This window comes from Pecten maximus, chromosome 15 (assembly GCF_902652985.1).
Source record: "Pecten maximus chromosome 15, xPecMax1.1, whole genome shotgun sequence".
NCBI classification, from domain to species: domain Eukaryota; kingdom Metazoa; phylum Mollusca; class Bivalvia; order Pectinida; family Pectinidae; genus Pecten; species Pecten maximus.
The window spans coordinates 15,710,796-15,734,637 of record NC_047029.1 but is presented as its reverse complement, the minus strand read 5'-3'; the positions used below and the strand labels follow the sequence as shown (position 1 = coordinate 15,734,637).

At 36.0% G+C, this 23,842-nt stretch overlaps 1 protein-coding gene across 1 annotated transcript in view; it reads right to left on the bottom strand.

Moving 5' to 3' along the window:
* Positions 1-23,842, bottom strand: part of LOC117343249 — a 28,498-nt gene extending 4,656 nt beyond the window's left edge. The window contains exons 1-8 of the mRNA XM_033905593.1: positions 23,223-23,842; positions 13,809-14,012; positions 7,965-8,140; positions 7,569-7,625; positions 4,676-4,797; positions 3,023-3,327; positions 1,705-1,790; positions 928-1,022 (exon numbers count right to left, since the gene is read on the bottom strand). Of these exons, the coding sequence (XP_033761484.1) occupies positions 928-1,022; positions 1,705-1,790; positions 3,023-3,327; positions 4,676-4,797; positions 7,569-7,625; positions 7,965-8,140; positions 13,809-14,012; positions 23,223-23,564 (1,387 nt within the window). The 5' untranslated portion in view covers positions 23,565-23,842. The remainder of the gene's footprint in view (positions 1-927; positions 1,023-1,704; positions 1,791-3,022; positions 3,328-4,675; positions 4,798-7,568; positions 7,626-7,964; positions 8,141-13,808; positions 14,013-23,222) is intronic.

The following is a 23,842-nucleotide window of genomic DNA, read 5'->3' as shown; positions in this document are numbered from 1 at the left end:
ATGCCATACATTGCTTAGGTCCAGAGAAGAAGTCGTTAATATCAATATTGCCAAATAGACCCCTTTTGGCCCCACCCCTAAGGCCCCTGGAGGGTCAGCCCCATCATGTATAAGTTTGAATCCCAAACACCTAGGGATGTTACTGCTGCAATATCAATGCCATACATTGCTTAGGTCCAGAGAAGAAGTCGTTAATATCAATATTGCCAAATGGACCCCTTTTGGCCCCACCCCTAAGGCCCCTGGGGGGTCAGCCCTTCCATTTGTAAAAATTTGAATCCCAACCACCTAGGGATGTTACTGCTGAAATAGCAATGTCATGCATTGCTTAGGTCCAGAGAAGAAGTCGTTTATATCAATATTGCCAAATGCACCCCTTTTGGCCCGGCCCCTAAGGCCCCTGGGGGGTCAGCCCCATCATATGTATAAATTTGAATCCCTCCAACCTAGGGATGCTTCCTACCAAATTTGGTTGAATTCTGATCAGTGGTTCAGAAGAAGAAGTCAATTGTGTTGATGGCCGGACGGCCGGACAGACGGACGGATGGACGGACGTCTGACGCCACGGTATGGCATAAGCTCACCTTGGTCCTTCGGACCAGGTGAGCTAAAAACTGACTGTATCACCATAGTAACCTTCACCAGATATAAAACTGACTGTATCACCATAGCAACCTTGACCAGATATAAAACTGACTGTATCACCATAGTAACCTTCACCAGATATAAAACTGACTGTATCACTATAGCAACCTTCACCAGATATAAAACTGACTGTATCACTATAGCAACCTTCACCAGATATAAAACTGTATCACCATAGTAACCTTCATGTATGTCATTGTAAGTACTTTATCTGTGGAAGTGTTGAACCATTCATACAGATCAAACTACATCTATACAACTCTGAATTAAAGATAACCTTACCTTTGTCTGAGCCATGCTTTTTTACTAGTTCCAGCATTTGGTTTTGTGTTAGTTGAAATGTCCCAGAAAACATGATCTTTTGATTTTTAAAGGTGCTGTAAAAGATACGAAATAAATTATTAATAAACATTTTTTGAAAGTTTATTTTACACTCTGCAAAATGTTTATCTCTAAACTCATGTTTATGTTTAATTTGTATCACACAAAGACACACAAAATATCTCATACTTGCTTTCAATGTAAATTCGGAATTTGGAAATTAATCAAATCATGAAATTTTGTCATATGATCTGTCAATAAACCAATTAAAGGGCCTTTTTCACTCATCTGGAAACAATCATTGGGTACGTAATTTCTAAACAAAAGAATTCTTGTAGATATTTCCTCTCCATTTTGGTCCTGACTTCAGCACAGCCTAGCTGACAATCAAATATTCTTCTTTCTAAACATTTGATTAAATCAGGCCAGGTGAGCTAAAAATTATGTTGCGCAAGTTAAGTGCTCAAAAGACTATGCTTGAAATAAATAACCAGACAGTGTAATCTGGATATTATCAAAAATTAAAGTAAATAAAGTTGATAATAAAAATCTTTTATCAATATGATTTCATGTGATAAATAACTTTTTTTTAAGAATCTGAAAAAGCATGGTTACAGCAAGGAGGTATGATTTCCATCACTTTTCCAGTACTGACTCGAAATTCCAGCACTTTTCATCATTTGTATAAACCATTTAATTTAAGGTACAAGATAATTTATACGGGAAAACTTGACTTACGATGATGCCTTGGAACTTGCTATGCCCGCGTAAGCAGCAGCGACCTTTTTACTATCAAGCTTATCAGAATTAGACACACCACTGCCCTGTAAATAAAGACAGAATGGCATAACAGAGACAGTGAATCAACCAAGATATTTTCTTTGAATATTTTACACCAGTACAAGTTCAATTACATTGGGAACACAACGGTAAAACAGGACTTTAATATCTGCCTTTATTTTAGTAGTATTTCTTTGAAAATACATCAATTGAATAGCTACATTATGTACTATTTAAACCTACTTGCTTGTCAGTCCTGCAATTAATTTTACAAAACTCTTTCTGATTTCATTTCTGCATCGTAACAAGTTTGTTACTCTTCAGTTATTCACCACAAATTAAAGACATTTTATATTAAAACTTCAAAATACCTCAAGTCATAATACTTGATATAAAGTCACAGTATGTAAGTGAAATTTAAACTATATGTATTTCATAACAGTTGCGAAACAAGTTATATAAAATCATGCTGGATGGCTCGGGACTAGTAGAGAAGGAAACAGGAGTACCCTGGGATAACCCAGGTCCAGCAGGTGACCCTATATTGTTTCACATCAAATTGGAAAATCAAACCCCAGCAGCCTATGTGAAAGGCAAGTGTGTTACCACTGTGCCATCCGACCAGGCAGAGTACAAGTAAGCAATGCCTGGTAAAGTCTGTAAAGAATTAAAGTGCCAGTAAATATAACAACAATGAAAATCTATCGCAGTGGTCACCTAACAATGGAAGTGAAATTTCAGATAAATATCGATCTTACTGTTGTTATGAAATAATAAGATTTTTATGTACATATTTGTACTGTAATCACTTCAAATTTTAGTCAATGTTGTGGTGAAAGCTCAAAATGGTATATATCCAAGATGGCAAAATACCATGCAGGATATTTGTGGACAGGAAACATGTTCACAATTAAGGCCGGGCATCCATGGTTTTGGGAAATATCAATTTGTTCAGTAATTAGAGGTTATTTTATTTGCTGTCAAACATAGTAATAGCTTCACACACAATTTCTTGCAACAGTGGATTGTATACAAAGCTATTGTCTATATTTTAAACCTGTATATGTGCAAGAAGCTTCAGGAAAAAGTGAAATTGATGTTTATGAGCTACTCCCACCACATGACCTCGAACATAATTAGGATATGATATTTATGATATACAGATTTACAATGTTCTACCCCATATACTGCAATTTAGGTATAACTTAATTGGAGCACTTTAGGCTTTATAGGTATCGGGGAAAATTACTCTATGACTAGACAACATTATACTTACAGCAGGTTTGTATTTGAAATTAGTACTGGCATGCTCATAATGTACAATGTACGACGGAAGGATGTGATTGCCGTTGAAAATGACCAACTCCATTTTGTCTGGCGAGGTGTGAGAATCGTGACCCTTTTCCAGGGCTGCCCCATGGATAAGTTTGGTGCACTGGAAAACTTTTCCTGGTAGAACCTGACACAGAAGCAGTTTTGTTGAACCGTGGATATATCCCATCGAATATGCTGGAAACTCGCTGAAGTACACTCCCTTTCCGTACCATCCGGTATCAGTCTTATGTTTAAATCCTGTGTCTCCTGCCAGGTAAAATCAAGCTGGTAAGCGATTCCTGAATGTACCCATCTTCAATTGAAGTATGCAATTGATGGGGCAGATACATGCATATACCAGCAAACTACAATCTAATATTGATAATTCTAACCAAGTTAAGAATTATTTCTATTGAAAATTAGACAAATAATGTTCAAAAATGTGATTTCCCTATATAGAATATATAATAGTAAAGTTTATCCCCTGAGTGAGGCTCCTAGGCTAGGTCATGGATTTCCCATTTTTTGTAAAGCACCTTAATAATCTTCCATCTATAAAGCGTATTTGATTCCACTAAATCTGCACCTTAAGAAGATTTTTGAAATTTCTGTTAATTTGACACTTTAAGGCCTGCCCCTCAGACCCCTTGGGGTTGGGGACCATATAATTCACGAATTTGGTTGTCATTTGGCCAAGAGGGGTTTCTGCAAAATTTCATTGAAATTGGGTTCAGCAGTTTATGAGAACAACAGGCCCATGGGCCTTAATAGTCACCTGAGATTTGACATATTTCAAAAAATTCAATTGACCCTTTTTGGCCTCACCCATCAGTCTAAGGGGTCAGTCAGGGCCAACATGTGATAATATTAAGAAAGTTAGAATGAATTCCAATAGAAATCCAACAAATCATTGTCGAAAATGTGATATCCCTATATGAACTATTGTAAAATTTAACCCCTCCCCAGAGGCAAACGTGAGACCCCAGGGTCATGAAATTCACAATTTTGGTAAAACACCTTAAGACCCTTCCATCTATGAAGAGTGTTTGATTCCACCTTATCTAAGAGTATAGAGAAGAATCTTTTTATGGTTTTAGTCAATTTGACACTTTTTGGCCCTGCCCTTAAGGCCCCTGGGGATGGGGACCATATAATTCACAATTTTAGTTTACCTTTAGCCATAGAAGCTCCCTGCCAAATTTCATTCAATTTGGTTCTGTTGTTTTGGAGAAAAAGTTGAAATGTGAATTGTTAACAGACGCATGACGCACGAGGACGGACAAAAGGCAATTAGAATAGGTCACTTGAGACTTAGTCTCGGGTGACCTAAAAACTCAAAATTTTGAAAATATTTATGAATGGTGGACGCCGACGGATGGAACACAATGGCTATAGGTCATCCTGACCCTCTGGTTAAATGACTTAATCAACTTATTTGTTTGAGAAAATTGCGAGACCAACATTTTTTGATGTTACATTATAACCTGCTTCGAAATTCAGTGTCAATCAAATGCTTAATTTTAATATTTTACTCATATGGTTGATTAAATACCCACCGACTCAATATTCTTCTTATTCAGTAAGAGTTTAAATAAGGGGAGATTAAATGACCAACCTGGAACTTTAAATCCTGTCTCGCAGATAGGGTTAATGTTTTTCTCGTCCGTTCCATGGAAAGCCAAGACTGGGTAGGACTTGTTTTCCCCTCGATGCTTTTTCAAATCTTCTCGGCCAGCTCTTAAGGTCAAGGATAATTTAATAATACACATATGGATGATTTATCTTTACATTGATGATAATAAAAACGGTTGATTTGATATATTTGCTAGAATAGCTTTTCATGACTTCACTTTCCGTCAAAACAATTTTACATTTTTATTTATTCTAAAAGTAAAAGCTGGACTTGAATACAATATATTCATACAACACTCACTAAGCTATGGTATTGAGAAAAACAAATCTTTTTCTTACCATCAAATGAATACCCCCCCCCCAAAAAAAAAAAAAAACAACAACAAAAAACAAAAACAAACAAGAGGCCCAGGGGCCTTAACGGTCATCTGACTCTAAATTAAAACCCTTATATTATTGTAGTATGCATTCTCTGTAGCAAGTATATAGTGGCACTGTTGGCCATGGTGGCCATCTTGGATTTCTGAACAACCCAATAAATAACAACACTTGGTGTGGACCATCTCAGGATCATTTCTGGTTAGTTAGAGCTGAATCCCACTGGTGGAATTTGAGAAAAAGTTTGAAATAGGTGTTGTTCAGGAAAACCATGATTGCGCAATCATGTTACAAAATGGCCGCCTTTGCTGCCATGTCAAAGTTTTTACGAGGCCAAAAAAATAACAACACTTTGTTGGCCCTGCTTCCTTAACATCTTCACCAATTTCCAGCTCAATGGCACCAGTGGAACTGGAGAAGAAGTATAAAATGTGTTTTTCAAGATGGCTGTCATGGCAGCTATCTTGGATTTCTGGCCGACCCGATAAATAGCTACACTTGGTAAGGACCATCTCAGGATCATTTCTGGTAAGTTAGAGCTGAATTCCACCAGTGGAATTTGAGAAGAAGTTTGAAATAGGTGTTGTTCAGGAAAACCATGATTGCGCAATCATGTTACAAAATGGCCGCCATATTGCTGCCAATTGTCAAAGTTTTTACGAGGCCAAAAAAATAACACTATGTTGGCTCGCCTTCCTTGACATCCTCATCCATTTCCAGCTCAAAGGCACCAATGAACCTGGAGAAGAAGTTTTAAATGTGTTTTTCAAGATGGCGGCTATGGCGGCCATCTTGGATTTCGGACCGACCCAAAAAATAACAACACTTGGTCGGGATCATATCAGGATCATTTCAGGCAAGTTTCAGCTCAATAGCACTGGTGGAAGTTGAGAAGAAGTTTAAAATGTGTTTTTCAAGATGGCGGCTATGGCGGCCATCTTGGATTTCGGACTGATCTAAAAAATAACAACACTTGGTCGGGATCATATCAGGTTATTTCAGGCAAGTTTCAGCTCAATAGCACTGGTGAAACTTGAGAAGAAGTTTTAAATGTGTTTTTCAAGATGGCGGCTATGGCGGCCATCTTGGATTTCAGACCGACCCGAAAAATAACAACACTTTGTCGGGATCATCTCAGGATCATTTCTGGCAAGTTTCAGCCCAACAGCACTGGTGGAAGTTGAGAAGAAGTTTAAAATGTGTTTTTCAATATGGCGGCTATGGCGGCCATCTTGGATTTTGGACTGATCTAAAAAATAACAACACTTGGTCGGGATCATATCAGGATTATTTGAGGCAAGTTTCAGCTCAATAGCACTGGTGAAACTTGAGAAGAAGCTTTAAATGTGTTTTTCAAGATGGCGGCTATGGCGGCCATCTTGGATTTCGGACCGACCCGAATCATAACAACACTTGGTCGAGATCATATCAGGATCATCTCAGGCAAGTTTCAACTCAATAGCACTGGTGAAACTTGAGAAGAAGTTTAAAATGTGTTTTTCAAGATGGCGGCTATGGCGGCCATCTTGGATGTCGGACTGATCTAAAAAATAACAACACTTGGTCGGGATCATATCAGGATCATTTCAGGCAAGTTTCAGCTCAATAGCACTGGTGAAACTTGAGAAGAAGTTTTAAATGTGTTTTTCAAGATGGCGGCTATGGCGGCCATCTTGGATTTCAGACCGACCCGAAAAATAACAACACTTTGTCGGGATCATCTCAGGATCATTTCTGGCAAGTTTCAGCCCAACAGCAGTGGTGGAACTTGAGAAGAAGTTTAAAATGTGTTTTTCAAAATGGCGGCTATGGCGGCCATCTTGGATTTCGGACCAACCCGAAACATAACAACACTTGGTCAGGACCATCTCAGGATCATTTCTGGCAAGTTTCATGTGAATCCCACTGGTGGAACTTGAGAAGAAGATTGAAATGTGAAAAGTTTACGGACGGCGGACGGCGGACGACGACGGACGAAGCACGATGGCTATAGGTCATCCTGACCCTTCGGGTCAGATGACCTAAAAACACACACACACAAAAGAAATAATAATAAATCTAAATGTATGTATATAACAGGAAGGAGTATCTTACCCAAGCTCAGGTTCAAGGCTAAAACTAAAACAACTCTTGCTCTTTCACTCTCAGGAAAGACCCTTACGGTAAAGGGAAATTACCACTATAGCCTGGCCTAGTGACTTGTTCTCCCCACTTTTACACTACTTCCTCCTTCACAAAATTTTAGTCTGGAGATCCACAAACTAGATTCTCTTTAACCTTAAATGAAACATTATCTCAATGTCTTAAAGCTTACATTTGGAATGGTCCACAGCACCAACATTAGAGGGAGTAATGTAATATATCCAGTTGGACCTCAAGCTATTGACAAGTTTTATTGCTCTATTATCAAAACACTGTTACAGTACATTTACATAGCTAGCTAAAGGCAAAATGAAATCCAAAATATTATGCATGTTCAGTCATCATAAGTTACTTACTTGAATTTTTTTACTAGGACAGGATTTACCACATACTCGACATTTGTGACACGATATCTGAAAGAGGAAATACAACACAGAAATTACTTTGTTGAAAACTTGTTCAAAGAAAAAGAATCAAAATCACACAACTTTCAACAAATATTACTAATAAAAGGGATTTCATGACAGGGCATAATATTTACATATTTATGTAACTCATCCTTTAGTGATGATTAAGAAAAAAATGTGCAGGGTGAGATGTATATTTTTCTGGAGCATATCACATATTGATATAATTTTTCCTGGATCATGATGCAATCTATTGATATGTTTGACAAATTACGCCACTACCAAACACAATTTGGTGTACAACTGTTAAATTGATGTATGCAGGTAATGACGAGTCAGGCTTACGATGAGGCACCAGGGCCACTAAGGAGTCGGTAGAATTGAGACTCAGCAAGTCGGAAATGAGTTTGGTCTGCAGACCCCTCTTTGTATGCTCGCTCGGCCTGCAGTGAGAAGTGAACAGTCTTGCTCCCTTCTAAGGCTTCCTTCTCTCCCTCTACCAGCAGCAATCCAGTACTGACCTGGAGTCAATGAAAACATAAACTTACTGGTAACAACATTACATTTCTTATGTCAACAATAATGTGTACACATTATATAGTAACACTATTTGATATTATTCTTGATAATGTTGTATATTATGTAACTAATATGTGTGTCATATTCTATGTATTTGTTTGTGAATTTCTATGTCTGTGTGTCTGATGTTGTATGTATGTGTGTCTGATGTTGTATGTATGTGTGTGTCTGATGTTGTATGTATGTGTGTGTCTGATGTTGTATGTATGTGTGTGTGTCTGATGTTGTATGTATGCGTGTTTGATGTTGTATGTATGTGTGTGTGTCTGATGTTGTATGTATGTATGTGTGTCTGATGTTGTATGTATGTGTGTCGGATGTTGTATGTATGTGTGTGTGTCTGATGTTGTATGTATGTGTGTGTCTGATGTTGTATGTATGTGTGTGTCTGATGTTGTATGTATGCGTGTTTGATGTTGTATGTATGTGTGTCAGATGTTGTATGTATGTGTGTCAGATGTTGTATGTATGTGTGTCTGATGTTGTATGTATGTGTGTTTGATATTGTATGTATGTGTGCCTGATGTTGTATGTATGTGTGTGTGTCTGATGTTGTATGTATGTGTGTCATATATTGTATGTATGTGTGTCTGATATTGTATGTATGTGTGTCTGATGTTGTATGTATGTGTGTCAGATGTTGTATATATGTGCGTCAGATGTTGTATGTATGTGTGTCAAATGTTGTATGTAGTGTGTCAGATGTTGGATGTGTCTGATGTTGTATGTATGTGTGTTAGATGTTGTATGTATGTGTGTTTGATATTGTATGTATGTGTGTCAGATGTTGTATGTATGTGTGTCAGATGTTGTATGTATGTGTCAGATATTGTATGTATGTGTGTTAGATGTTGTATGTATGTGTGTCTGATGTGGTATGTATGTGTGTCAGATATTGTATGTATGTGTGTCAGATGTTGTATGTATGTGTGTCTGATGTTGTATGTATGTGTGTCAGATATTGTATGTATGTGTCAGATATTGTATGTATGTGTGTCAGATATTGTATGTATGTGTGTCAGATGTTGTATGTATGTGTTTCTGATGTTGTATGTATGTGTGTCTGATATTGTATGTCTGTGTGTCAGATATTGTATGTATGTGTGTCTGATGTTGTATATATGTGTGTCTGATGTTGTATGTATATGTGTTTGATATTGTATGTATATGTGTTTGATATTGTATGTATGTGTGTGTCTGATGTTGTATATATGTGTGTCTGATATTGTATGTATGTGTGTCTGATGTTGTATGTATGTGTGTCAAATGTTGTATGTATGTGTGTCAGATATTGTATGTATGTGTGTTTGATGTTGTATGTATGTGTGTTTGATATTGTATGTCTGTGTCTGATGTTGTTTGTCTGTGTGTCTGATGTTGTATGTATGTGTGTCAAATGTTGTATGTATGTGTGTCTGATATTGTATGTATGTGTCTGATGTTGTATGTATGTGTGTCAGATGTTGTATGTATGTGTGTCAGATATTGTATGTATGTGTGTCTGATATTGTATGTGTGTCTGATGTTGTATGTATGTGTGTATGATGTTGTATGTATGTGTCAGATGTTGTATGTATGTGTCAGATTTTGTATGTATGTGTGTCAAATGTTGTATGTGTCTGATGTTGTATGTATGTGTGTTTGATATTGTATGTATGTGTTAGATGTTGTATGTATGTGTCAGATGTTGAATGTATGTGTGTTAGATGTTGTATGTATGTGTGTCAGATATTGTATGTATGTGTGTGTCTGATATTGTATGTATGTGTGTCTGATGTTGTATGTATGTGTGTTTGATAGTGTATGTATGTGTGTCTGATGTTGTATGTATGTGTGTCAGATATTGTATGCATGTGTGTCTGATGTTGTATGTATGTGTGTTTGATAGTGTATGTATGTGTGTCTGATGTTGTATGTCTGTGTGTCTGATGTTGTATGTATGTGTGTCAGATGTTGTATGTATGTTTGTCAGATGTTGTATGTATGTGTGTCTGATGTTGTATGTATTTGTGTCAGATGTTGTATGTATGTTTGTCAGATGTTGTATGTATGTGTGTCAGATATTGTATGTATGTGTGTCAGATGTTGTATGTATGTGTTTCAGAAGTTGTATGTATGTGTGTCTGATGTTGTATGTATATGTGTTAGATATTGTATGTGTGTGTTTGATATTGTATGTTTGTGTGTCTGATGTTGTATGTATATTTGTCAGATGTTGTATGTATGTGTGCCTCATATCGTATGTATGTGTGTCAGATATTGTATGTATGTGTGTCAGATGTTGTATGTATGTGTGTCAGAGGTTGTATGTATGTGTGTTTGATATTGTATGTATGTGTGTTTGATATTGTATGTATGTGTGTCTGATGTTGTATGTATGTGTGTCTGATGTTGTATGTATGTATTTCAGATATTGTATGTATGTGTGTCTGATGTTGTATGTTAGTGTGTGTGTGTCAGATGTTGTATGTATGTGTGTCAGATGTTGTATGTATGTGTCTGATATTGTATGTATGTGTGTTAGATGTTGTATGTATGTGTCAGATATTGTATGTATGTGTGTCAGATGTTGTATGTATGTGTGTCAGATGTTGTATGTCTGTGTGTTTGATATTGTATGTATGTGTGTCAGATGTTGTATGTATGTGTGTCTGATGTGGTATGTATGTGTGTCAGATGTTGTATGTATGTGTGTCAGATATTGTATGTATGTTTGTAAGATGTTGTATGTCTGTGTGTTTGATATTGTATGTCTGTGTGTCTGATGTTGTATGTATGTGTGTCAGATGTTGTATGTGTCTGATGTTGTATGTATGTGTGTTTGATATTGTATGTATGTGTGTCAGATATTGTATGTATGTGTGTAAGATGTTGTATGTCTGTGTTTGATATTGTATGTCTGTGTGTCTGATGAATGTATGTGTGTCTGATGTTGTATGTATGTGTGTCTGATGTTGTATGTATGTGTGTCAGATGTTGTATGTATGTGTGTCAGATGTTGCATGTATGTGTGTCAGATATTGTATGTGTGTGTGTCTGATGAATGTATGTGTGTCTGATATTGTATGTATGTGTGTCTGATGTTGTATGTGTGTCTGATATTGTATGTCTGTGTGTCTGATGAATGTATGTGTGTCTGATATTGTATGTATGTGTGTCTGATGTTGTATGTTAGTGTGTCAGATATTGTATGTATGTGTGTTTGATGTTGTATGTATGTGTGTCTGATATTGTATGTGTGTCTGATGTTGTATGTATGTGTGTCAGATGTTGTATGTATGTGTGTCTGATGTTGTATGTATGTGTGTCAGATGTTGTATGTGTGTCTGATATTGTATGTCTGTGTGTCTGATGAATGTATGTGTGTCTGATATTGTATGTATGTGTGTCTGATGTTGTATGTATGTGTGTCAGATATTGTATGTATGTGTGTTTGATGTTGTATGTATGTGTGTCTGATATTGTATGTGTGTCTGATGTTGTATGTATGTGTGTCAGATGTTGTATGTATGTGTGTCTGATGTTGTATGTATGTGTGTCAGATGTTGTATGTATGTGTGTCAGATGTTGTATGTATGTGTGTCTGATGTTGTATGTATGTGTGTCTGATGTTGTATGTATGTGTGTGTGTGTCTGATGTTGTATGTATGTGTTTGTGTCTGATGTTGTATGTATGTGTCTGATGTTGTAGAATGTATGTGTGTCAGATATTGTATGTATGTGTGTGTGTCTGATGTTGTATGTATGTGTGTGTGTCTGATTTTGTATGTATGTGGGTCTGATGTTGTATGTATGTGTGTGTGTCTGATGTTGTATGTATGTGTGTCTGATGTTGTAGAATGTATGTGTGTCAGATATTGTATGTATGTGTGTGTGTCTGATGTTGTATGTATGTGTGTCTGATATTGTATGTATATATGTATGTCTGATATTGTATGTATATATGTGTGTCAGATGTTGTATGTATGTGTGTCTGATGTTGTATGTATGTGTGTCAGATATTGTATGTATGTGTGTCAGATATTGTATGTATGTGTGTCAGATGTTGTATATATGTGTGTCAGATGTTGTATGTATGTGTGTCTGATGTTGTATGTATGTGTGTCAGATATTGTATGTATGTGTGTCAGATGTTGTATGTATGTGTGTCAGATATTGTATATATGTGTGTCAGATGTTGTATGTATGTGTCAGATATTGTATGTATGTGTGTCAGATGTTGTATGTATGTGTGTCAGATGTTGTATGTATGTGTGTCTGATGTTGTATGTATGTGTGTCAGATATTGTATGTATGTGTGTCAGATGTTGTATGTATGTGTGTCAGATATTGTATGTATGTGTGTCTGATGTTGTATGTATGTGTGCCTGATGTTGTATGTATGTGTGTTTGATATTGTATGTATGTGTGCCTGATGTTGTATGTATGTGTGTGTGTCTGATGTTGTATGTATGTGTGTCAGATATTGTATGTATGTGTGTCAGATGTTGTATGTATGTGTGTCAGATATTGTATATATGTGTGTCAGATGTTGTATGTATGTGTCAGATATTGTATGTATGTGTGTCAGATGTTGTATGTATGTGTGTCAGATGTTGTATGTATGTGTGTCTGATGTTGTATGTATGTGTGTCAGATGTTGTATGTATGTGTGTCTGATGTTGTATGTATGTGTGTCAGATATTGTATGTATGTGTGTGTGTCTGATGTTTTATGTATGTGTGTGTGTCTGATGTTGTATGTATGTGTGTCTGATGTTGTATGTGTGTGTGTCTGATGTTTTATGTATGTGTGTGTGTCTGATGTTGTATGTATGTGTGTGTCTGATGTTGTATGTGTGTGTGTCTGATGTTGTATGTATGCGTGTCTGATATTGTATGTATATGTGTGTGTCTGATGTTGTATGTATGAGTGTCTGATATTGTATGTGTCTCTGATGTTGTATGTATGTGTGTCTGATGTTGTATGTATGTGTGTCAGATGTTGTATGTATGTGTGTGTGTCTGATGTTGTATGTATATGTGTGTGTCTGATAATGTATGTATATTGTATGTGTGTGTGTCTGATGTTGTATGTATGTGTGTCTGATGTTGTAGTATGTATGTGTGTCAGATATTGTATGTATGTGTGTTAGATGTTGTATGTATGTGTGTCTGATGTGGTATGTATGTGTGTCAGATATTGTATGTGTGTGTGTCTGATGTTGTATGTATGTGTGTCTGATGTTGTAGTATGTATGTGTGTCAGATCTTGTATGTATGTGTGTGTGTCTGATGTTGTATGTATGTGTGTTTGATGTTGTATGTATGTGTGTCTGATGTTGTATGTATGTGTGTCAGATATTGTATGTATGTGTGTCTGATGTTGTATGTATTTTTGTCTATTAATCTAAACCAAATTAATTATGTGTTGGGCATAAAATTATCACCCCTTCTGGTGTGAAACTACATCTAATAGTCTTTCATTGCCATTATGGTGAGACAGGGAGATTAGAATAATTATATATGTTTGTCATTTTTCAAAAAAGAAAATCCTCCCCTTTGAGTCGACATCCGCCCGAGTCAAATCCCCTTATTTAAATGATAAAGGATTCCACCCAGTTGATATTACCTGATCCTGAAGCTTTTGAAGTTCCTTGTCTTTACTTTTTACTTCATCCAGAGTTTCCTTAAGCTCTTTTTGTAGCTTCAGCTTAGCTTCAAATGCCTTCTTTATGAGCTCTTTCCTTTCCTCCTCCGACATCTTCGAGTAACTCTTCACCAGCGACATTCCTCTTTTGAGGATGTCATCACTCTTCACTCCATCTTTCTTACCCTAGGAATGTCATCATATCAATTAATAATACATCTTTTATAACTTTGAAAATCAATGTATTGCTTTAAAATGAAGTAAAAATTTAGATAATCATGTTGCGCACAAATCTCCAATATTTTAGGCAAAAATCCCTTGAAATAATCATCCCTCTCCCTTATTGGTCTCTAAAAGTATGGCAAGTATGCATGTTTATATATTACCTAACTATATATAGCTAGGCTACTGATTTTCCAGCTAGCAGACATACAGATGGTTGCAAGTGTTGCAGTTGGATTTCAACGTTTCTATAACATTCGTTTAATGTTTCATTTCTGTAATGACAAACGCAGTTTCCAATGATGAAACTGCAATGTGCAATAAACAGGATTGAAACACCAGCGTTTTTTTTAGTAAATAGTCCAATTCTTCAAGTTAATGAAACTTTTGTCCAACGTGTAATCTTTTAGCATACAAACATGTTTTACGTTAAAACAAAGTTTTTCAAACACTGCTGAAACGATTGTTTTTCCACTAAAAGTCGTAATATTAACAACATTTTCTTAACGTAGAAAATCATTACAATTATTTTGTTTCAAAAGATAAAACATTTCACAGGCGTTGTTAAAATGTATCGTTTTCGAAATAAGCAATGACTGATGCACTTCATGGTTAAGTTAATTTCACTATCGTTTAATTCATGATTTTGCAAATTAACATATGTTTAAGCTAGTTTTCGTGTAGTTAATATATATTATCTCTAACGTATATATTTCCTACTCTACAATCAAGTTTTTGTTTATCATACAAGACATCAAGATATACATTCAACATCCTGGCATGATGGTAATATCTGTATGTAACTGATGTACGTTATTTTTGGTATTAAACTTATTAATTTGGATACTTTGCTAAAAGGCTTACTAATAGTTGTGATGAAGTTGGTGTGGGTGTACACACATGTTCTACCGTAGCTATTCGAACTGTAAAATACTTATACATGTTCATTGAAATTGATTATTTTATAATAAATGACATACCTAGTCTAGTGTTTCGAAACATCCTTTCCGTGTATTGAATTATTTAAAAATGTGACAAATCCATTCCTTTTAAACAAAATTTCAATCTAAAATTAAGGCATGTGACTTAAAATTAGATCATGTGACTAAATTAGTACAAAATAGCAGTGCTCATCAAATGCATACCTCACTTGTATTCACAAAATACGCGATTGAGTTATGATATTTTAAAGAATTTATATTGATTTTGCTTTTGGATTTTTTCTGAGGATGTCATCATTATTCCTTTATTCAAATAAATATTAAAGGGAAATTTTTCGAACAAGTTACAAATTTTCTGATCGTTTTTGTACCTTTATGTCTGGCACTTTTCTAATGGTTTTAAAACAATTGTCTACTTCAAAATATCTCTCTAGTGGAACATTTCGACAAGCTAAGTCCATAGGAATACCCCAATGTAAGATATAATTAGATTAAATAAATATATTACTATAAAATAATGCCTGAAATATAGCTCCCATAGGCTAAACGGGCAGAACCAAGGACATATAACAAGAGGCCCAATGGGCCTGTATCGCTCACCTGGCTCTACAGCAACTTTGAAGTTGATTGAGGTCATTTCTAAAGATACTATGTTGATTACCTCTTTATTCAAATATCATTGTAAGCTAGTTTTATTCATATTAAAAATTTTCTAGTCCTTCATTCCAGCATTCTATTGGCCTAATATCAGGTCTTGGAGGCTCTTGGCTATCGCAAACTTATTGTTTACAGATTTAAGCCGATTTCACCCCTGTGACCTTGAATGGAAGTCAAGGTCATTTATTTGAACAAAATTGGTAGCCCTTCACCCCAGCATGCTACAGGTCTAATATCAAGTCACTGGGCCTCTTGGTTATTGAGAAGAAGTTGTTTGAAGATTATAGTCTATTTGACCCATGTGACCTTGAATGAAGGTCAAGGTCATTTATTTGAACAAACTTCGTAGCCCTTCACCCAAGCATGCTTCACCCCTAATATCAAGTCCCTGGGCCTCTTGGTTATTGAGAAGAAGTCATTTGAAGATTATAGCCTATTTGACCCATGTGACCTTGAATGAAGGTCAAGGTCATTTATTTGAACAAACTTTGTAGCCCTTCACCCCAGCATGCTACAGGCCCATTATCAAGTCCCTGGGCCTCTTGGTTATTGAGAAGAAGTCATTTGAAGATTATAGCCTATTTGACCCATGTGACCTTGAATGAAGGTCAAGGTCATTTATTTGAACAAACTTTGTAGCCCTTCACCCCAGCATGCTACAGGCCCAATATCAAGTCCCTGGGCCTCTTGGTTATTGAGAAGATGTCGTTTGAAGATTATAGCCTATTTGACCCGTGTGACCTTGAATGAAGGCCAAGGTCATTTATTTGAAAAAACTTTGTAGCCCTTCACCCCAGCATGCTACAGGCCAAATATCAAGTCCCTGGGCCTCTTGGTTATTGAGAAGAAGTCATTTGAAGATTATAGCCTATTTGACCCATGTGACCTTGAATGAAGGTCAAGGTCATTTATTTGAACAAACTTTGTAGCCCTTCACCCAAGCATGCCACAGGCCCAATATCAAGTCCCTGGGCCTGTTGGTTATTGAGAAGAAGTTGTTTGAAGATTATAGCCTATTTGACCCATGTGACCTTAAATGAAGGTCAAGGTCATTTATTTGAACAAACATTGTAGCCCTTCACCCCAGCATGCTACAGGCCCATTATCAAGTCCCTGGGCCTCTTGGTTATTGAGAAGAAGTCATTTGAAGATTATAGCCTATTTGACCCATGTGACCTTGAATGAAGGTCAAGGTCATTTATTTGAACAAACTTTGTAGCCCTTCACCCCAGCATGCTTCACCCCTAATATCAAGTCCCTGGGCCTCTTGGTTATTGAGAAGAAGTCATTTGAAAATTATAGCCTATTTGACCCGTGTGACCTTGAATGAAGGTCAAGGTCATTTATTTGATCAAACTTTGTAGCCCTTCATCCAAGCATGCTACAGGCCCAATATCAAGTCTCTGGGCCTGTTGGTTATTGAGAAGAAGTCGTTTGAAGATTATAGCCTATTTGACCCATGTGACCTTGAATGACGGTCAAGGTCATTTATTTGAACAAACTTTGTAGCCCTTCAACCCAGCATGCTTCAACCCTAATATCAAGTCCCTGGGCCTCTTGGTTATTGAGAAGAAGTCATTTGAAAATTATAGCCTATTTGATCTATGTGACCTTGAATGAAGGTCAATGTCATTTATTTGAACAAACTTTGTAGCCCTTCACCCCAGCATGCTACAGGCCCAATATCAAGTCTCTGGGCCTCTTGGTTATTGAGAAGAAGTCATTTGAAGATTATAGCCTATTTGACCCATGTGACCTTAAATGAAGGTCAAGGTCATTTATTTGAACAAACGTTGTAGCCCTTCACCCCAGCATGCTACAGGCCCATTATCAAGTCCCTGGGCCTCTTGGTTATTGAGAAGAAGTCATTTGAAGATTATAGCCTATTTGACCCATGTGACCTTGAATGAAGGTCAAGGTCATTTATTTGAACAAACTTTGTAGCCCTTCACCCAAGCATGCTACAGGCCCAATATCAAGTCCCTGGGCCTGTTTGTTATTGAGAAGAAGTCGTTTGAAGATTATAGCCTATTTGACCCATGTGACCTTGAATGAAGGCCATGGTCATTTATTTGAACAAACTTTGTAGCCCTTCACCCCAGGATGCTACATGCCCAATATCAAGTCCCTGGGCCTTTTGGTTATTGAGAAGAAGTTGTTTGAATGAAAAAGTTGACGCCGGACGGCCGGACGACGGACGCCGCACAACGGCATAAGCTCACTTGCCCTTCGGGCAGGTGAGCTAACAATGTAACAGACCAAATACTATGCTACTTTTAAACCTTTTCAGAAGTTAAAATGGAAATTGTACTATCTAATCAATCATATTACACTTATAGAGAATCCTTGCATGTAAGTTATTAATCATTGTATGAAACGTCGAATAAATTTTAGATAAACGTTGCAGAAAAGTTACATCAACGTCACATGGAAATTAAAAACGTTGCCTAAACGTTTTACTATGTTACGAAATAATTAGAGAAACGTCCCTTTAAACTTAACTATGTTTATGCAATGTTACAGATACATGTGTATATATGTGGGGATAACGTTTAAGTAATGTGTTTGTGTAACGTTAGGACGAGGTCATTCTAATGGACAAACTTAGGTGAATCAAACCTTTGTTTGAAACGTGTGTGCAACGATTCTTGGTACATTAAAGAAACGTTTCTTCAACGTACAGTTGAGTGTAAGCTAACCTTTACACCTAGTGCACTAGTGGTGCACTACGTTTAAACTAGTAGTGCACTACATTTAAACTACAGGTAAACTAGTAGTGCACTACACTCTGAGAGGTGATGAACAGCAAAAACCCCATACAGGTAATGGGCAGTACCCAAGGCTACCTGTGATTTTTACCTGTACTGTACATATAAGGCTATCTAGCAGTTATATTCAAAGAGTTATTAAAAAGGTTTTGGAAGTTTAGTTTGATGTTATATTTCAACCTTTCTATTGTTAATTATACACTGTAACTAAATTAAGACAAGTTTACTTTATAAATCCTTTTGGTACTTAATATTTTGTATTGATTGATCAGTTATAAATTTCACATGTTTAATTCCAGTAATTTTGTTTTAATCACATGAAAGTATATAAAACATTTGAAAATAATTATCGTTATTTGAAGATTTTCAATTTGATACATTTAATATAAACTGTAGTTTAATTTCAGATTAGATTAAGCAGCATATTCATAATTTCATTTTTTTGATGTGACATTATATATATTAAGAATCAGTAGTTTCATATATTCTCATTTATATTCTGTAAGAGACATATAATATCTAAATATCTGCACATCAAGTTATGTACATGTACCTGTATGTATAATTTGGTACTCCCAGGACTCCCATGACTGTTGTCATGGCCACCTGGGCCCCAGGGCCCAAACCCCACCCCAACACCACCTTATGGACCTCCATAACACCTTACCTATATATGTATGTATCAGATGAGGATCAGTCTTAAGGTGTGTCTGTTTTAACACCTGGCTATAGTTTTGTCAAGTCTCCAATTACCCCCAGGGGTCCATTTATAGCATGCTGTGCCAGGCTCCTCTGCCTTACCTACCTGTAATTAGCATCTAATGCTATCCATATATGATAATTATCTACCTGTGGATGTTTTTCAAAAAATTTGGTGGTTTTTTTTTGCGAATCATCAAAAAATAATTAATTTTTATAAAAAAAATTCTTCACAATTAAGCTATTCGATAAATATAGTGTATATGCTGATTTTCTTTAATTACAAGAAGAGGTAAAATCCCCATCAGTTATACATTTTAAAGTAAAGAACAATTAATCATTTTCTTAATGCAATAGAGAAACACCTAAATACTGATCAAAATGTATCTCAAAATTTGGTTTTTAAACAATATGGCAAAATACATGTTAGCATGAACTGTAAAAAAAAACACTTTGGCTTAAGGTCCACATGATTCACATGTGTATATAATATATTTGTTAGCAGGTAACTTTACAGAAGAAAATTATGAAATTAAAAATATAAGTGTTGCATAATTCAAGTGTTGTATGACAAGTACAGCTCCAGATACATGAACATGTATGTGTGTTATATAAGCTTAAAACTGTTGCCCTCCCCCTCCCCAAGTTTGACAGTATATGTATTTCATAACAAAAATGACATTAATTGTTCCCTCAGGCCATTATCTCATTCAGTGTTACCTGTAACTGATACATGTACCTGGAATCAGATTCAATATGTTAGATCTTCAAGATACCTGCACACAGGTATATGTACAGAAATTTCAACTATTTCAGTAAAGGAAGATGGAAAGTGTATTACAAGTAACATATACCTTTTATAAACTTAAAATTTTGAAATGTAGAACTGTTATAATCACTTAATTACCAGTATATTCAAAGAATCTCTTATATGCTTATTAAAACCTAATTCAGCCCATAATATATGTTGTACATTCGATGTATATACATCCAATTCTTAAAGTCAGAATTCTGACACATTAAGAAATTAATTAAACATTGATTTAACATGTAAAGAAAGAGATTCTTTGAATATACTGGTAATTAAGTGATTATAACAGTTCTACATTTCAAAATTTTAAGTTTATAAAAGGTATATGTTACTTGTAATACACTTTCCATCTTCCTTTACTGAAATAGTTGAAATTTCTGTACATATACCTGTGTGCAGGTATCTTGAAGATCTAACATATTGAATCTGATTCCAGGTACATGTATCAGTTACAGGTAACACTGAATGAGATAATGGCCTGAGGGAACAATTAATGTCATTTTTGTTATGAAATACATATACTGTCAAACTTGGGGAGGGGGAGGGCAACAGTTTTAAGCTTATATAACACACATACATGTTCATGTATCTGGAGCTGTACTTGTCATACAACACTTGAATTATGCAACACTTATATTTTTAATTTCATAATTTTCTTCTGTAAAGTTACCTGCTAACAAATATATTATATACACATGTGAATCATGTGGACCTTAAGCCAAAGTGTTTTTTTTTACAGTTCATGCTAACATGTATTTTGCCATATTGTTTAAAAACCAAATTTTGAGATACATTTTGATCAGTATTTAGGTGTTTCTCTATTGCATTAAGAAAATGATTAATTGTTCTTTACTTTAAAATGTATAACTGATGGGGATTTTACCTCTTCTTGTAATTAAAGAAAATCAGCATATACACTATATTTATCGAATAGCTTAATTGTGAAGAATTTTTTTTATAAAAATTAATTATTTTTTGATGATTCGCAAAAAAAAACCACCAAATTTTTTGAAAAACATCCACAGGTAGATAATTATCATATATGGATAGCATTAGATGCTAATTACAGGTAGGTAAGGCAGAGGAGCCTGGCACAGCATGCTATAAATGGACCCCTGGGGGTAATTGGAGACTTGACAAAACTATAGCCAGGTGTTAAAACAGACACACCTTAAGACTGATCCTCATCTGATACATACATATATAGGTAAGGTGTTATGGAGGTCCATAAGGTGGTGTTGGGGTGGGGTTTGGGCCCTGGGGCCCAGGTGGCCATGACAACAGTCATGGGAGTCCTGGGAGTACCAAATTATACATACAGGTACATGTACATAACTTGATGTGCAGATATTTAGATATTATATGTCTCTTACAGAATATAAATGAGAATATATGAAACTACTGATTCTTGAATCAATATGTACTATGATATGATTTCATGGTTGAATTAACAGATATTAATGAAGTAACAATACACTGAATTTAAAACCATTTTTGTCTGATAAAATAATAAATATTAAAATATATGTACATATACAATGTACACGAGAAAAAAAAATCTACAAACAGTCATCAAGGCCTAAGGTAGAATTAATCATTAATATAAAATGTATATTAATTACATTTAAAAAATAAATGAAAAGCATCAACATTTTGAAATCAGAAAGATAAACCTTAATTTTACCATATACACTGTAATAAAATCTTTAAAAAAAAATAATGATAAAAAACCCACCACAAATCCAATTGATAGAGTTTTAATTCCTCTTGTGCAATATATCATTTAAGAACCGCAGCCAATTTTATTTTGAGTTAATATTAGATAAAAAATTTATCAGTATTTAAATATACCTGGTAAAGTCAGGATGACAGAAATAAGGCGGTCAATTTACACAGGTCTGTATATGTAACAACTACAGGTATCTAACACAGGTGTCCAGTGGCACTGCATGTCCATTACCTGTATAGGGGGATTTGTGGTCACACCTCCTTCTTCTTCTTTCGTTATTCAGCCTCCGTCAAAAAATGACGATTACGGCCAATGGTAGGATCGTTGCATATGCTCTTCAAAAGAAGTAAAAAAGTGCAGGGATTTGGGTACAGTGAGGGTGTTTTTTTTTAGGGGAAACTATAAGACAAAAACATTATGAGGGTGTGTTTACGGTGTGTGTTTGAGATCATCAAGGGCTGCATTGTGTATATGTGCCTTGAAGATCTCTAGTGTAGTGCATTGTACTGCTGCCACCGGGAGGAGGTTCCATTGTGTTATTGTGTGTGGGAAAAAGGAGTATTTGTATGTGTCATTGGTGGCAGATAGGTGTCTGAAGGTGTAGGGGTGTGTTTGCCTTGTCCTAGGGTCAGCTGGGTGCATGATGCCGTGTGGGTCTATTGCGACATGATGGTGAATGATTTTGTATAATAGTATGAGTCTGGTCTTGAGTCTACGTGTTTGAAGTGTGGGCCAGTTGAGTTTGTCCATCATGTCTTGTACTGAACTTGTGTTGTGGTATCTGTTTTGTACGTATCGTGCTGCTCTGCGTTTAATTTTTTCTATTTGGTTGATTTGGTTTGTGTTGTGGGGGTCCCATATGGAAGAGCAGTATTCCAGTTTGGGTCTCACTAGGGCTTTGTATGCATGTTCTTTAAATTTATATGTTGTGAGTTTATCTTCAGGTTTGGTTTTAGGAAGCCTAGTGATCTGTTGGCGTTTGCAGTGATGTTGTTGATGTGTGTATCCCAGATGAGATTTTTCTGTAATGTGAGTCCTAAGTATTTGCTGACTGGATGTAGTGCACTACTAGTTTACTTGTAGCTTAAATGTAGTGCACTACTACTTTAAACTTAGTGCACTAGGAGTTAGCTTACACTCAACTGTATGACTGCCAGCTGTCATTCATGTACATTGTAGTCATTAGATCATAATATATCAGACACTCATAATTAAGGCATCTGTCACAAGTTCATATCTCAAGACATTGACAATATATTTTCCTCTGTCAATGACATACTTTTCATCATATCTTCGAAGTGTTAATCTAGCAATACAGGATCTCAAATTATCTAATATATGTAGTCTACAAATGTACATGTAGCTCGCTCTCTAACAGACATGACAGTTTCAGCTGTACATATACAAATGTAGTTAACGTACATGTATGTAAAATGTACACACGCAAAAAAAAAAAATTGACAATAGGTAGTCATGCTTTCAACAGTAGTCTGTAAAACCTGGAATGGATAAGGTGGGAACAAAATCTCCGTCTACTTTCACTTTTATAATGAGGTCATCAACAATTACTTTCTTTTCGTCCTCGGAATCAGAAAGTTCGTCCGTATCGCTGCCATCGTCGTCCGTGATCTTTGAAATCAGGGTTGTAGGATGAGAGAATTCTGCAAAATGTAACAGATTTTTTCTGTAGCACGACGCTCCATATTTACATGCAGGAAGATTCGACATGTCGGTTGACAGATCTAGATAGTCCGACACTCCTGATCGACTGCTCCCGGCCGTCGCGCCATCGTCTTTGGAGTCATGAATGAATTCTTTAAAATGCTGCGGATTCTTACGATAACATCTGGCACCATACGGACAGACGGGCAATGATGAATCGGTTTTCGCTTTTTTAGCTGGTGAAGCCATGTTGATCTGTTGATGTTTGATTATGAGGGAACTGCTTTTTGCTAAGTTGGCAAGAGTGTCATGACGTCGGTTGTCTCAGTTCACGTCCGAACATGCAACCGGAATATGATACTGTCAACAATCTTGATAAATAATATTCTGGTGCATGAATCTACACACAGCCCGACAAATTGCTATAGGCCCTACTTTATAAGTTGATAATGAAACTAATAGGCCTAGTCCAAATAGGCCTATATGTAAACGATTATTAGATTTCTTCATCTCCGCATCATAACAAA